At 36.5% G+C, this 17,414-nt stretch overlaps 1 protein-coding gene across 4 annotated transcripts in view; it reads left to right on the top strand.

Annotated features, from left to right (window-relative positions):
* Positions 1-17,414, top strand: part of CDC14A (cell division cycle 14A) — a 230,831-nt gene that overhangs the window by 165,966 nt on the left and 47,451 nt on the right. For all 4 annotated transcript variants that reach the window (XM_044003007.1, XM_044003006.1, XM_044003004.1 and 1 more), the window contains exon 11: positions 17,043-17,202. In XM_044003007.1, coding sequence (XP_043858942.1) covers positions 17,043-17,202 — 160 coding nt within the window. The remainder of the gene's footprint in view (positions 1-17,042; positions 17,203-17,414) is intronic.

Consider the following 17,414-nt stretch of genomic DNA (forward strand, 5'->3'; position numbering starts at 1 on the left):
CCCTCACCTTTGTGCCTGGCTCGTAAGTAGGCACTTAATTAATGCTTATTGGCTATTTCCTAGTGAATATCAGAGCTGGACTTGGAATCCAAGTTACATGGCACTAAATACTCGGACTTTTTCTAGTTCCCCATCTTGTTTCTTTCTTGAACACTTCAAAGAAATTCTGTCTCCTGAGAACAGAGGACATTTCACATGTGCCTTATCATCTTGCGGGGACTCACCATCAATGAAGTCCTCTGCAGAGGGCAGTGATTTCTCTTGAACTCTCTATTTGATTCTTAACTTCCATAAATCAGCAGTTTGCCCCTCAGTAATAGTTAGTGCTATGCTGTGATGTCATGAATTTTTATATTATATTCCAATCAATTCTATGTTATTCAACATTCTTCCTTAATTGGAAACATTGCTTTAATACTTAAGTGTAGGAGAGTTGTCACTAACTCATCTTCACCCGAAAAGTATTGATGAATGCTAAACCGTTGTGCATATATAGATCTTAATGGGTCTCTGAGTGGAATTGACATGATTCAGAATTTAATGTTAGGGTTGGGCTAAAATAGCTATTGAGTGTCATTTTAGATAATCAGAAAAAAGGATGAAAGAATAATAGAGAATAAAAAAAGAAGAAAATGAAAAAAATGGAAAATCCTTACTGAAGGTTTGAAGGAAAATTAATTATAATTGATTCATGCTGTGTGACTTTCGTAATGTCGTTTTTAATGAATGTATTCAGATGCTGTGAAAAAGGATTAAGACTTTCATAAAGATTTTTTATGGTTTAAAGTCAAATTGTCTATGTATTTCTGAAATTTGTAAATGTAAATGAAGGCAAATACAACAAAGTCTGGAGCTTACCAAATAATTTTTTAAAAAAAATCAAGTAAAACTTGCTTTTGTTTAATTTGCTGGAATAATAAGAAGATTAGGCTTACCTGTTCTATTGGAAATCCATTTACCAGTAATTGCTTTAAATGTTGACTTTAATATTTACTTTTATAAATTTTGACTTCTTTATTTAGGAGCAATAATGAAACTTCTGTTTAAGAAGAAATGAAATTCTAATATTATTTTTAATTCCTTGAGCATCAGTATTGAATAAGTATTCTGTTTTAGAGAAAACAGATATATTTATTAGAAATCTTGATATAGAAAGCAGTGGTCCCAAAGCCTGCACAAATTATGTTATTTCCTTGTTCATTCCTTTCTAAGACTCAGTTTAGTTTTTTTGGGGGGTAATAAAAAGCTTACACTAAATTTGTCTGAATTATGTAAATAAAGTTCTAGGGAAGATGATTATAATTAATTACTTTTTTAAAAATTGGAATTTTTTAACAATGACATTAATAATGCAGCAAAGTTGCCATCACGGTTACATTTTTGCGAGATGCTAGGGTGCCCAAGATGTAGCAAGTGTTCCACTGCTTGACAGCAGGTCACCATATCTAGTCCCTGCTTGTTTCTTTTTCTTTTTCTTTTTTTTTTTTTTTTTGGTGAGGCAATTGGGGTTAAGTGACTTGCCCAAGGTCACACAGCTAGTAAGTGTCAAGCGTCTGAGGCCAGATTTGAATTCAGGTCCTTCTGACTCCAGGGTCGGTGTTCTATCCACTGCACCACCCAGCTGCCCCCTCCCTGCTTGTTTCTTCCCTACAGCTAGAAGGAACTTCATAAAGTAATTTTTCTCTGCCTGGCCTCTACCCCAGCTCCTGCACTTCTTTCTGTTTTCTTTTTCTAAACACAAAATTTTTCCTCTAGCTTCTCAGTTCTATAAGATTCCCTTCCAAAATCTCCAGTTTTAATATTTTTGGACTTTAACTTTAGTTACACCCTTTCCTTCTCTGTCCCTTCCAAACGGCAGCCCACTTTCCCACATTCTGGGGTACCCATTAGCTATAGCAGTTTTATGCTATTAGCTACCACCTGCCTACCAAGGGAAACTGAGCCCCAAGAATTTTTTCTGTCCCTTGTGTGTTGTCATCACCAGATAATGTAGAGAAAACATGTGTACTGTGGTCTCCAAAAACCATGGTAAAGCAGAGGTTCCCAGCACCTCTGTTTCATTTCTCTAGTGACGGGTAGGGATACCGTGTGGTTGAAGTGTGTAGGAACAGCATATTTGTGACTAGGTCAAAGAATAGACTACTTTATTGATTAGAGGAGAAAGGGAATAAGCATTTTCATAGCGCCTCGTATGTGCCAGAAACTGTGCCAAAAGCTTTATGAATATCATCTTGTTTTGATCCTTTTAGCAACCCTATGAAGTAGGTGTTATTATTATGCCCATTTTTACAGTTGAGGAAACTAAGGCAAATAGAAGTTAAGTGACTTGCCTGGGGCAGGCAATAAGTGTTTGAGGCAGGCTTTGTACTCAGGTCTTCCTGACTCCAGGTCCAGCCCTCCATTTACTGGGTCTGGTTAGAAAAAAAGTTTGAGGGCAAGTCACTTAACCCTCGTTGCCCCACCACCCCCCCAAAAAAAAAGAAAAAAGAAAAAAAGTTTTAATCAGAGTTGAATAGGGGACTAGGCATCCACAAGCATTGAGGGTGTGATAGAAAGAAAAAAAGAGGATTTCATTCTAGAATTTTGGCAAGATTAGGCAGACCACGTCATATTATGTCTCTCTTCCCTTTCTCAGTCAAACTCCTTGAAGAAAAGATGTCCTCACTTGTTGCCTTCACTTCTCCCCCCTCTTTTGCTTTTTTAAAGCCCTCTGTAGTCTGATTTCTAGCCTCATCTACTCAACCACCTTTGCTATTTCCAGTTATCAGTGATCTCTTAATGGCCAAACCTAGTGGGCTTTTGTCACTCCTCATCCCTCCTGATCTCATCTCAGTGAGTTTTAGGGACCCTCCTGCTTTCTCTCGGTTCTCTTCCTACCTGTCTGAATGCTCTTTTGGGGGACTCTTGCTGGATTATCATCCGTTTCACGCCCTGTAACTGTGGGTGTGGAGATAGAGTTCTTAGTACTCTTTTCTTCTCTCAATATACTTTTTCACTTGATGAGAGCTCATCAACTACCATGGATTCAGTTATTATCTCTGTGCAGTTCAGTACATCTCATACTAGCCTGATTTTGCTGTTCCTTACACAGACTGTTCCATTACCAATCAAGTCTTATCTTGAGCACCACTTTTATGTCAGGCCTTTTCTGCTAGTGCCTCCCCCCAAAATGGTCTCGTTTCTACCATATTCCTATAATATGCACATCGTTTCCCCTTTTATAAGACCCTTGAGGGGAGGTATTGTTATCCTTTTGTTTTTGTATAGCCAGTGCCTAGCACTTAGTAGGTGCTTAGTAAATATTGATTTATTGATTAATTAAACCCCTTGAAGGTGGGGAATTCTTTTTTAGTCTTTATATCCCTAGCACCTTATGTGCATAAAATCTTATTAGATTGGCTTGGCCAAATTCCATTAACTTTAGTGGCTACTGGCTTTTCTCTGGCTAGACATCTTGCTGATGAGTTTCTCTAGTCTCCCAACAAGTTTGAAGTATGTGAAGGTAAAAAGACTGTGAAAGACAGCTCCAAGTATGTAACCTTTTGATTGTGGCCAGTATTGTCATTTTTAGAAATAAAATATAGCATGTTTTATGGAGTATCTTAAACAAGAAGTTTTAACATTTGGGGGTATGATTTTAAATGTGAAATACTTTAAAGTATAGTGTCTTACTTCTTTGTGTTTGAGGTGGAGATTTTAAAAGGTACCAGACCCAACAGTAAAAGCCAAGAGTGGTTTTCATTGTCAATAAAAGGACATTTGCATGAAGTGCTTCTTTTTGTCTGGAGTATTTGGGGATGGCATTGCTTAGCAACACACAAATCAGCTTTGACATATTATTCAGCTTTTCACATTCATGTTTCAGCAAAGTCATTTAGATTTGGGCAAGATGGAGCCTTTTTAATCAGAATGAGTGAAAAGTGTTGCTTTTCAAGTTTCACTTTTTAGTTTTGCAGCAGAATCAGGGCTTTAGTTTTAGAACTGTTTGGAGATCTGGGAGGTTTTTTCCTTTTGCCTACAATTCTCTTTTATCTCTTCTCCTCCTCATCTATTTTATGCTTTTTAACTTCTGTTAATAACAGTACAAAAACGAGAGACTCAGAAGCCCGTAATAAAAATAAACCAACCATGAAATAAATAAACCACTTCAGTTCTAATCTGAAAGAGAGAGCTGAGTGGTGGCCAATTATGAATCTGCAGTCAGGTATGAAGTCTGTACTGCAACGATGGAGAGTAACCTGGGGAAACTTTCGAGCATAGCAACAAAGCCTTAATTTGTTGTAGTTTGGTTATTTTTCTTTTGCTCCTTAGCCCTCTCCTCAGTAGTAGAAACTTAAAACCAAGAGATTCTTCTGACAAAGCCATATTAACTAGACGTAAGTTATATTTTGGTGTTAAGAAAGAAAATGAAAGGCAGATTCTATTGAATTACATTGCCTTTAAGGTTAAGGTGAAGGGGCAGTCCTTGTTGTTGGTCATGTTTGGAGACAGATACCTGCTTTGAAGGAAAGATTTAGGATTTCATTGTAAAATCATTACAGCTAAGAAATTGTTAACCTGGAAAATATTCCATGATGATTTTCTTCTCATTTTATATTTATTACTTGCTCTTGTGGTGCTATTTTTGGTGGGATGAGTACAAAAATAACTTTTGTCTGAGCTTGATAATGGATATGCTCATCTTCATTTTTTCTAATTTTAAATACTTTTAAATTCTTTATCCTCTCTTCATCTTACTCTGAATTTTTATCCTTTTCCTAGCCACTGCCTTTCCTCTCAATTTCTGATACTAATTCTATCATCAAGGAAGAGATTTGATTTTTCTTTTGTATTTAGTCAATGTCACTCCTTGAATGACTTTGGGAAAAAAATTGTACACAATAGCCTCTTCTTTGTTTAAAGAAGACTGAATTTGGCTACATCACCTAAGAGGTTTCTTCTTTCTTTCTCCTAAGACCCGGAGGGCTGGATTCCCTTATGGCACCTTAGTGTTAGTGTGGTAGAAAAGTAGATTCTTCTTGTTTCTTCCACATAACATTTCATTTCACATCTCCTTTGTGCAGTCTGTTCCCCATGCTTAAAATGGCCTATGGCCTTGCCTTTGTCTCTTTTAAGCCTTAATTTCTTTTAGAGTTCAGCTCAAGCTCCTGATGCCTTGTGTTTATTTTGTATGGACTTTATTTATTCAGTTGTCTATGTGTCTCCCCTCCTAGACTTGTAAACTGTTGGAGGTTGATGGTTTAATTTATTTTCTATCTCTAGTGCTTTAACACTTCTTGGCACATTCTCTTGTTGATTGATTGACAGTATTCATTAAGTCAGTCAATTAACATGTATTTAAGCACTTATTATGTATGGCATACTAGGCATACTATTCTAAGCTTTGGAGATTCAAAGAATGGCAAAAGCTATGGTCTCTGCCCTCAACGAACTCACATTCAATGGGGAAACAACATAGAAATTATTATGTACAAATAAAAGACATAGAGTGTAAATGGAAGGTAAGAGGGAAGGCCCTGGATAAGGGAAAAGCCTCAACTGTAGTCCTGGTTCTGCCATGAATTCTCAGGATAATCTTGAGCAAGTGACCACTAATTTGAGTCTCAGTTTCTTCATCTGTAAAATGAGTGGGTTGAACTAGATGGCTTCTGATGTCTCTTAAAGGTCTAAACCTTATAGTAAAGGAGTCTTTTGGTTAAAATGTAGCCATAAAGGGTTGCAGCCCAACCTAGCTCCCCTGAGTAACACTTTCTAACAATGAAGAAGACCACATGAAACAGCAGAATCAAAGAATTGAACCATTGAGTTCTTCTGCCTTACAAAAGATAGCAGTAGGAAATAGGATATGAAGCGAGGGCCTCTCTCAGGGATCGAGGCTTCCTGCTAGAACTGCGTAAGGAGATTAGACTAAGGACAATGTGAATAGGGTCTCTGAATTTCCCAGGAGCTTAACCGGAAGCCTATACTGTGTTCTATGCGGTGATTCCAAGAGCCTTAGTCTGAAGCCACAGACCAATACTAGTGTTAGGTGACTGCAAAAAGAAACTTGGTGATACTCTGGTCGACCTGAATGAAGAAGTTGGCTGCCCCACTAGTCAGGATCTGGGTATCTGGGTATCAGTGTCGGTATCTGGGAGGACTATTATTAGAAAATGGATGCCAACATGACCAGACTCTAGAAGATAGTTGGAAGCTATAAACTGCAGCAATGGGCAGGGCTTGGTAGCAACGCTGAATATAATGCCTTACTGCAGACCAGAACTTAATAGCCTAAGTCAGGGTGGTAGAAGATGTCTGGGCCTGGTTCCAGACAGCCTTCCATCCAAGGAATACAGACAGTGGGTTTCAGAATGCAGTAGGGGAAAGACCTAGCTAAGCCATACAACAGTACTATAAGGGGCAAATACTAGCTTTGACACAACTTCCTAATCCAAGCACTAATACTGTAGATATAAGAAAACATGAAGACAACCACTACAATGAAAAAATACTATAGGTATAAAAAATTTCCATGATAAAATCCCAGAGAAAGAAAATAGCTCCTAGACATTCACTTATATAATTAGAGGAAAAAGAATCAATTGGCAACAAGGCCTCCAGGAGTATATGGAAGAAATGCAGGAAGAGATAAAAATATGACATTGCATATTTATTCTCTTGGAAAAGGAGGAAAAAACTTTGAGGAAAAAGTGAACAATCTTGTTTAAGGAGTCAACACTGAAAATAAGAATAGAACAAAGAGAACTTGATTCAATGAAGCAAAAAGAAGTAGTAAAAAGATTAAATCATTTGAAACCCATTGAGATATCTATTATCAAAAACAAATGACTGGAAAACAGGATGAGAGATAATTTAAGAAATATTGGACTCTTGAAAAGCATGATAAAACAAAAAAATCTTGAAACTTGGAATATTAAAAGAAACTTCCCAGAACTATTAGATCCAGAGGACAAAGTGAAAATTTAAAAATAATTTTAAGAAATCACAAAATTATCTCCTGAATGAAACTTAATATTGAATGTACCCAGAAATATCAAAGCCAAAATTCAGAGGTTTTTGAGTTTGGGGGTTGCAGAAAATATCTTGAAAAAGTCAGCAAAAAGAGATCAAGCACAAGGAAACCAGTCAGGATTTCACAAGATTTCACAGGAAGTACAGTGATAAAAAGGAAATCTTGGAGTATCATATAACTGAAAGGGAAAAGGTAAATAAAAAGAACTACACCTAAAAATAACTTATTCTGCAAAACTGAATATATAGTTTTATAGAATGGGAAAACATGGAACTTGAATAAAATAGATACTTTCAAGTATGCTTGATGAAAAAAAAACCCAGGTGTAGAATATTTGAAATGCAAAAACAAATTATGAAATTCAGTTTTTATATAATTCTTTTCCCTGTTTTTCTTTGTATATTGAAATGTTTTTGTTTATTAATGACTAAATTCATAATAAAAAATTCGATAAAATAAAAGAGACTCTTTGATAAGATTCTGGAAAGTATTGACAACTATTGACTATTCCTTCCAGAGAGCTATTTCCCAGGAATGATGGAGAAAGCAGAGTCCTATTTTGTCCTTTCACTTAGTTTTTAATCTCTAGCTTTCTCCATTTTAAGTTCCTTCTACTTTAATCTCAAGTGCCACCTTCCTCACAAAGCCATTTATGATCTTTTTCTTCCACCCCCAAATTACTAGTCTTCCTCTAATTTCTTTTTTCTATTTTCATAATTTAATTTTTAATTTTTTCTCCCAATTACATGTAAAGATTTTTTTTTGAGTTACAAATTTTTCTCCTATGCTTCCTTCCCTCCCCTTCCCAAGGGCAGCAAGCAATTCAATATAGGTTTTACATTACAATCATGTTAAAATATTTCCACATTCATCATGTTGTACGAGAAGAATTAGAACAAAAGAAAAAAAAAACCCAAGGAAGAATAAACAAGAACAATAACAAAAAAGCAACAACAAAAGTGAAAATAGTATGCTTCCATCTGCATTCAGACTCCATAATTCTTTTTCTGAATGTGGAAAGCATTTTCCACCATAAGTGTTTTGGCATTGTCTTGGATCATTGTATTCCTGAGAAGAGTTGAGTCTATCACAGTTAATCATCACACAGTGTTGTTGATACTGAGTACAATGTTCTCTTGATTCTGCTCATTTCACTCAGCATCAATTCATGTAAATCTTTCCAGGTTTTCTTCCCTCCAATTTCAAGTTAGTGTGTATTATATCTTTCTGTTTATATGTTGAAGTCTCCAGTAGTATACGCTTCCTGAAGGGTAAGACTGTTTCATTTTTTTTTTTTTTTAATTTTTAGTGAGGCAATTGGGGTTAAGTGACTTGCCCAGAGTCACACAGCTAGTAAGTGTTAAGTGTCTGAGGCCGGATTTGAACTCAGGTACTCCTGACTCCAGGGCCAGTGCTCTATCCACTGCGCCACCTAGCTGCCCCCCTTTTTTAAAAATTTTTTAATTTTTAGTGAGACTGTTTCATTTTTGTCTTTGTTTCTCCCCAAAACTCATTGCCTTGCACACTAGGACGGGTTTAATAAGTGTTTAATTGAACTGATTTTCCTTTTTCCTGATCTATTTGATGCAACTAGTTTTTATCCTGTTATCTTTTCGATATTGATTATCATAACAAAATGTTATCGACTATTGGACTCTTCTGGGCACATGCTGGTTCAAGTTTAGACACTTAACTCATAGGCTCTAGAGATGGAAGGAACTTTATGGGCCGTGTAGTCTCACCACTTCACTTATGGAAGAGGAAATGGAGCCTTTTTCAGAAGGTGGTAGACAAATAATAAGTAACATAGTCCAAGATTCAAATGTAGATCTCATGACTTAACACTTAATGATCTTGTGACTGTGCCATGCTGCCTCCTTTTTTTGAGAGGAGTCGTGGTACAGTAGAAAGAATATTGGACTTGGAATTAGGAGAGACTCAGGTTTGAACCTTGGTTTTAACTCTTCCTGGTTGTAGGGCTGCACAAATTACTTCAGGCCTCTGAGCCTTAGTTTCTTCATCTATAAAATGAAGATAACAGTATTTTTGATGCCAATGTGGTATGGTTATTGTGAGGAAAGTTGCTTTGTAAATCTTAATGTGTTATGTAAATGTGAGTTTTTGTTTGTCTCCCATTAGGTGAATGAATAGGTAGTAGGAAAATGAATGAGCCCAGCAGGAGGCCTTTCACTCGGAGTCTAGGAATTAAACCAAATTAAAATTTGATTTGGAGCATATTTAAATATTTTTGCTCTTCTCTTCTCATTCAGGCCAGTAATTTAAAGAAACAGATGTGGATTTCATTGCCAATTCAAGCCAAATGCCTGTTCACTTATCAGTCAGCTTACTCAGGGGTGGTTTATTTAAGAAAAAGAAAAAACAAGATTAAAAAATTTAAATATCTTAATGGATTTCAGATATGACAATATAAGAACAGAAGAACACAGATATTCATTTAACATTTATTTCAAGTGGTTAATAGACTTTTCTTCTATATCACAAAGTAATCAAATAAAAACAAATGTATTGCTTTTGGGGGGGGGGCAATAAGGGTTAAGTGACTTGCCCAGGGTCACACAACTAGTAAGTGTCAAGTGTCTGAGGCTGGATTTGAACTCAGGTCCTCCTGAATCCAGGGCCAGTGCTTTATCCACTGCACCCCCTAGCTGCCCCACATGTATTGTTTTTTGACAGTGGGAAATTTTTCTCTCCCATTCTCCCCCCCACCCTTACCCCATTTAATTGATTCTGTTCTGTGTGAGGATGCCTCTTCATATGTCTCTTAATAATTTGATTCTGTGACTATATTACAAGCCGATTAATTTTTGCTGACTTATATGTAAAGTACTCACCCACAGGATATTTTATAATACTTATTTTATTTCCTTAAACAGAAAAAAGCCCAAAACAAATCCCAACTACCAAAGGAAAATTTTGCTCAAAAGAATTTTTTCAGGAAATTTTTAGAATTTCCTTCTCATACTCCCACATATTTTTGTTCATTAGTTTGAAGTATAAGGTTTTGGTTTTTTTTTTAAAGCAATTCATGTACAAAGGAAAGCTACTGTTTGGATTCTGTGTTCTGTGGGATTAATCATATAAGCTCTCTGGGCATAATTTTATTTATCTATAAAATGAAGAGGTTTGGATTAGATGACCTCAGAGGGCCATTTTACCTCTAAATGCATGATTCTACTGGTTGTTGGTCTCTCTCCCCTGTCCCTTCAACTTGGGGTTCAGAACAGATGTGTCTAGTAGCCCTGTGTCTCTCATGGTTACTTTAGAGATATCAAAGGGTATGATGAGGCTTTTAGGCCCATAATTTAGTTGTGGATAGTGGTACAAAGTGAAAAAGACCAAGTTCTGGGAGGGCCAGAGACAGAGAGGTGTTTGTATACATTTCAGATGATTTCAAAGACACTTTTCCAGGAAGAGAGAAAATTAAGTTCTAAGAAAGGAAAATTTAGGTACAATTTAAGGAAAAACTTCTTAACAACTAGATCTCGTCAAAAGGAGATTATGCTGACTCATGTGGTAATGAATCCTCCTCCCCGGAGATTGTCAAGCAGAGTTTGGATAACTGCTTATTGGAAATGTGGAAGATTGTTAGGTAGGATTTGACTGTATCGCCTCAGACTCTCCCCCTAGCTTTGAAATCGAGACTCTCCATATCTTGGTAATAGTTAGCAATATCCAAAGAGAAGGTCAACTAGGTTGAATTAGATAGATCAGCTATAAAGCTTCTTCCAGTTTAAAATATATGCTCCCATGATCTCAGCACTAGATGAAGGACCAGTCAAATGAAGTATCTGAGTTTAGAGAAATTCTTACACTGTTCACATTGAATAGAGGTTACCTATGGTCTTTGAAAGGTGGGTTGTGTAGAGCTAGCCACCCCTCTCCCCTCTCCCATCTCCACCATTTCCATTTGCCATAGGAGCCACAGCTGTTTAGTGGTTCACACTTATCTCCACTGTCTCCTCATTGGTAGATAGCTGTGCCTAAGATAACAGGTTTATTTTATTTATTTATTTATTTTTGGTGGGGCAATGAGGGTTAAGTGACTTCCCCAGGGTCACACAGCTAGTAAGTGTCAGGTGTCTGAGGCCATATTTGTTCTCTGGTCCTCCTGAATTCAGGGCCAGTCCTTTATCCACTGAGCCACCTAGCTGCCCCTACAGGTTTATTTAAAAAAAATCACCCCCCCCCCTTGAAAAAAAGTAACTAATTCTACTAACTAAGCACTAGCTCAGATAATTTCTGGGGGAAAAGAAATTTAAAATGGAGTATCGGCATGAATACTTTAGGGTTTTCAATTTGAAAATTCTATTAAAGCTTTCATAAGAAAGCAGTATAGTGCAGGGGAAAGATCATTAAGTTTTGGAGTCAAAAGGACCTGGGTTCAAACCCCAGCTTTGCTACCTTCTACCTGTGTGACCTTGGGCAAATAACTAACTTCTCTGGGTCTTAGTTTCCTTGTCCATAAAATGGGAAGGTTAGATAGGATGGCCTGTCTGGTCTCTTTCAGCTTCAAGTGTATGAGCCTATGATTCTACCATTGCTATAAATCTACACTGAATTGAGACAGGTACCCTATGCAAGATTTTAAAATTGTGTCCCCTTTTATGTTTAGAACTCTCCAGAGGTTTGAATCTACATTGTAATACATGTGACTTGACATATCATAAAATGAATAACCCTGATGCCACTGAGGATGGAATTTGGGGGAACTGATTATTTATTACCTTTATTTTTTTAAAATTTTTTGGTTTTTTGTTTGTTTTGTTTTTTAGGCAATTGGGGTTAAGTGACTTTCCCAGGGTCACACAGCTAGTAAGTGTTAAGTGTCTGAGGCCAGATTTGAACTCAGGTACTCCCGACTCCAGGGCCGGTGCTCTATCCACTGTGCCACCTAGCTGCCCCAGGAACTGATTATTTATTAAAAATAATATTCAGAAGTATTCTTCATTGTATTCTACTGCTTGTTACATCTTACTCAGATAGTTGACTAGTTCACCTTCCCCTTATGCCATCGTAGGATTCGGAGCTAGAAGGGACCAGAGGGTTTTATTTCTGAGTCCTTTTTCAGATCTTGTTTCCTGTTAATTGCACATAGGAAACCGAGGCCCAGGCAGGTATGGTGACTTGTCTTGAGACAAACTGGGTTGTTGGAGGTTGCATTTGCAAGAGAAAATTGGAGAACAGAGTCAAGAACCAGACCAGGCCTGTAGGCACACATTCCAGGAGGCAGCGTGCCATGCTAGACTGCAAGGCATGGAGTCAGGAAGGTCTGGGTTTGAATTCTACTTCTTATTAGCTGTGTGACTGGGGGCAAGTCATTTAACTTCTTTGAGCCTTAGTTTCCTCAGCTGTAAAATGCGGATAATAGTATCTGCAGCATCTGCCTTACTGGATTGTTGTGAAACTCAAATGGGATAATGTATATAAAAGCACTCCTCAAACTTTTAAACACTAAGTGTTTGTTACTGTTGTTAATTATGATATCATCATAACAATAGTAAAATAGAAGAGAATAATGAGAGAAGAGAAGACTTATTAATAAACATTATAATATAATACAGAAGTAACTAGGAGGCAAGCGGTGGAGGCAGGAACTATTGCAGAAAACCTTGTAAGTGGATTGGAGACAAGTTAATCTCTGAGAAATTGACTATTCTCTTCATTTCTTTAACGTATTTATTTGGATGCCAACCTTTCCTCCCTTTCCTAAACATCAGAAGTGTAACAAATTAACTGACCGAGATTGTGTGAAATCCCTTTTCCCCATCCCTATCAAGGTGGTAAGCTCGTGTCTTGCCCCTGCTGAGGTGAACAGAAGGTGGGAGGCGTAAATCCTTTTATGTTGTGAGGACCAGAGAAGATGTGTTCTTGGTGTTATGACTTAAATAAGCATATTTAACTCATGATGTACTGGAAGTGTGTACTGTATGTTAGCAAGTGTTATTTTCTAATTATATTTTTTCTTTGTAAATATATATTATTTCAACTTTATCATGATTTAAACAGGCTTTTGTGAACTAGTCTAGGAACCCAACCAACATTTATAAGTTTTTTTCCAGATGGAAGAGAAAATGTTTTCTGAATTCAAAATCATCAACTTACAACTGAACTTTTCCAGTGCAACCCATCTGTTGGTTATACACCACCTGGAATTTTATTAGGCTTCTCTTTGTTAATTGTTTGAATGGTCCCTGCCAAGCACTGTGTTAAGTTTTAATGAAATATACAAAGATTCAAGTAACTCCATATAAGCATTGAGACCGTAGGCAGCTTCTTTTTTTAATGTTTAAATTAAACTTTAATTTTTTTAATTAACAAAATTCTTTTTTCTTTTCTTTCTCCTTTGTCCACCATTGAAAAAAACTTATAATAAATATGCATAGTCAGTCAAAACAAATTTTTACATTGGGCCATGTCCAAAAAAAGGTCTCATTCTGCACCTTTAATTCATCCCTTCTCAGGACGCAGGTATATGAATGCTTTATCATCAATCCTCTGGAATTCTGGCTGATCCTTGTCTTGATCAGAATTTTTTAGGCTTTCAAGGTTGTTTGTATGGTCTCATATTAACTTTCATGTAGGCACTGATGCATGCCATTCAATTCAATTCAAAAAGTCTTTAATAAGTGCTTACTGAACACAGACACTGTGCTGAACACTAGAGATAAAAAGACAAAATGAAAGAATTCCTCTTCTCACATGATAAATGTAAAGAATTAATTGTTATTTGAGGTTTTAATGCCTCGGTGCGCACTGGCCTGGGACTCTGCAAACCGCACAGTGCTCCACCCACTGGTTGTAGCCGTTGCCATGGCGCTGGCACCTCATGTCATCACTACTCGCCAATGCCTACATGGGACTGTCAAAATTATGATGATTGGAAGCCTAGTGAGGGCAGTCATATAACTGTCAGAGCGGCCATCCCATTGGCTGGGGCTGTGTGGGGTTTTTCTGGGATTCGGGGAGGAGAATTGGGCATTCTAGCTGGACGCTGGAAGGCAACAGGAGTTCTGCTGCATATTCTCAGCTGATTCCTGGGCAGGGGTATTTTTTCAGGTTGTATAAGTTCCCTTTCCCCATTTTATTTCCTTTCCCTTGATCCTACTGATCCTGTTTGTGTTTTTTTAAAGTTTGTTCTTGTTAAAATAAATCCTGTTCTGTTTTGAGGGAGGCTGCCAGTCTCCTTCCTTGCCCCAATATTGCGGCAAGCTGCTTAGCTAACACTCCCCAATTAAAAATTGGTCCCCACATACAACATGCCACCCACCTCCTGCCAGAGAAATGGATTTAAAATGCAGAATAAGACATACATTTTTGGATGTGGTCGGTGTGGGAATTTGTTTGCTGGACCATGCAGAGGGTTTTATTTTGCATTTTTAAAATTGTTCAATGAGGGAGAACATGGGAGGGAGAGAGAAATGCTTAAGAAATCAATAATACTTAAAAATAAAAATGAAATAAAATGAAGATGATCTTTAAGGGTCCTTCCAGCTCTAAAGATAAGTAAAAGCACTTCCATCTCCCATTGCTTAAAAATAGCAGTATCAGCAACAAAACCAGCAAATAGTTTTTTAAGTTTAAAGGAGCCGTAGAAATTGATATTCTTCATGATGAACTATAGACCATTAAAAAACAAACAAACAAACCTGAATCTGATTCTTTATACTAATTAGCCTTACCTCTGGGAATGTGTATTAATTCAAAATTATCACTGGGCTTATTCTTCCAGAGCTCTCTTCATCTTGAAGAACAATTATAGTGACCTTCAGTTTATCTAAGAAAAAGTTTACAAAAGAACTTTGAGAGCATAGTTTTTTTCCCCCTGGAGGAAAAACCTAATTGAGGCCAAAAGATTTGTTCCTTTATGGTTGGTGACTGGACCTGTGTAGTTATATGTGTCTTGCATATTTTCATGCACAGTTAATAATCAAATAAAATTTTTAGGTGTAATATCAGTATTCAATTCTTAACTCTTTTTCTGGTACAATACTGTTTTTGGTATATTCAGATGTTCCAGACCGGCATCTGTGAACTACAGTTAAAATTTTTATTTTCTCATTTTAAGAAATAAATGATATTGTTGGCTCTCCTGCTTTCAAGGTAGTAAAAACCATCCTAAAATCTGTTTTATTTGTTATTCTCTCTCCTGGATCACCAGTTATTCTAAAAGATACATCTCAACACAGATTAATGAAACATTTGCGAGTGAAAGTTCTGATTAAAACTGAGTTTACTTTTTTTTGTAATAAACATTTATTTTTTAAAAATTTATTTAATTTTTTTAGTTTTCAACATTTGTTTAGATAAGATTTCCAATTTCAAATTTTTCTCCCTCTCTCCCCTCCCTCCCCCCTCCCCTAGACAGCAGGTAATCTGATATAGGTTTTGTATATATATAAATGTGTATGTATATATATATGTATGTATGTATATATGTATATATATATGTGTGTGTGTGTGTGTGTGTGTGTATAATAACATTAAACATATTTCCACATTAGTCATGTTATAAGAGAAGAACAGCACCAAAACCAAAAAATAATAGTATGGTCCACTCAGCATCCATATTCCACAGTTCATTTTTTTTTTCTGGATTTGGAGAGCCTTTTCCATCATGAGTCCTTTGGAACTTTCTTGTACCATTGGATTGGTGAGAAAAAACTAGTCTATCACAGTTGATCAACACATAATGTTGATGATACTGTGTATAATGTTCTCCTGGTTCTGCTTATCTGACTCATCATCAGTTCATGCAAGTTCTTCCAGGTTTCTCTGAACTCCTCCTGCTCATTGTTTCTTACAGCACAATAGAATTCCATTACATTCATATACCATAACTTGTTCAGCCATTCCCTAATTGATGGACATCCCCTCAATTTCCAATTCCTTGCTACCACAAAAAGAGCAGCTATAAATATTTTTGTGCATGTGGGTCCTTTCCCCTTTTTTATGATCTCTTTGGGAAAAAGACCCAAAAGTGGTATTGCTGGGTCAAAGGGTATGCACAGCTTTCTAGCCCTTTGGGCATAATTTCAAATTGCTCTCCAGAATGATTGGATCAGTTCACAGCTCCACCAACAATGTAGTAGTGTCCCAATTTTTCCACAGCTTCTCCAACATTTATTATTTTCCTTTTTTGTCATATTAGCCAATCTGATAGATGTTAGGTGGTACCTCAGAGTTGTTTTAATTTGCATCTCTCTAATCAATAGGGATTTAGAGCATTTTTTCATATGACTATAGATAGCTTTTATTTCTTCATCAGAAAACTGCCTGTTCATATCCTTTGACCATTTCTCAATTGGGGAATGACTTGGATTCTTATAAATTTGATTTCGTTTCCTATATATTTTAGAAATGAGGCCTTTATTAGAAGTACTGGCCATAAAAAAATTGTTTTCCAGCTTTCTGCATCCCTTCTAATTTTAGATGCATTGCTTCTGAATAAACATTTATATTTAAAATTTTTAGTTCCAGGGGCAGCTAGATCACAGTGGATAAAGCACTGGTCCTGGATTCAGGAGGACCTGAGTTCAAATCTGGTCTCAGACACTTGACACTAGCTGTGTGACTCTGGGCAAGTCACTTAACCCTCATTGCCCCGCAAAAAAAGAAAAAAAAAATTTGAGTTCCAAATTTTATCCCTTCTTCCTTCTCTCTCCTCCACCCTCTTTGAGGCAGTAAGCATAGTTTTATCAGTACACAGAATACTCATCTCTTTGTGGTCACAGTTGCCGTGGAAATAATTTAGTGACATAGGTATCCTGTCAATCTCATAATTTGAAAAGTGTATATATTTTAATATGGAATATTTAAAAATCTTAGATCTTGGCTTTCAGAAAACAAGCAACATTTTCTTAAATCCCAAAATTTTAATTATGATCCATCTAATTTGTTTTCTTTCCATAATTTTTTTTTACCTTTATAGGATCTCATTTGCTAGCAGATAATAAGCTTCTGAATGACTATCTTATTCTAAAAATTATTTATTTTTCTTTTCTATGAACAGAAAGCAAGCATCATTGTGGGTTCAAGGAGACATTTATCGTTCCAAGCTGAAAAACAGACCATCCAGCGAAGGAAGTATAAACAAGATTCTATCTAGTTTGGATGAGCTGTCGATTGGTGGAAGCTATTCCAAATTACAAACGTTGGACAGATATGGAGAGGTAAATTATCTCTACCACTATCCTTATGTCTCTTCCTTTTGGGTCTTTTGTTACTGTTTTACAAACATAACATAACAGGACATAAGGCTCTCATAGCACTGAATTTTAGTGGATGAAGTCCAGTAGTTAAGTTAAATTAATTAATTAAAGTCAGGGAAGACTTTGTCTTTTTAAACAGAAATTGTAATAGGAAGTCAAAGTATAAGGGAGCA

Source organism: Dromiciops gliroides, chromosome 4 (assembly GCF_019393635.1).
Source record: "Dromiciops gliroides isolate mDroGli1 chromosome 4, mDroGli1.pri, whole genome shotgun sequence".
NCBI lineage: Eukaryota > Metazoa > Chordata > Mammalia > Microbiotheria > Microbiotheriidae > Dromiciops > Dromiciops gliroides.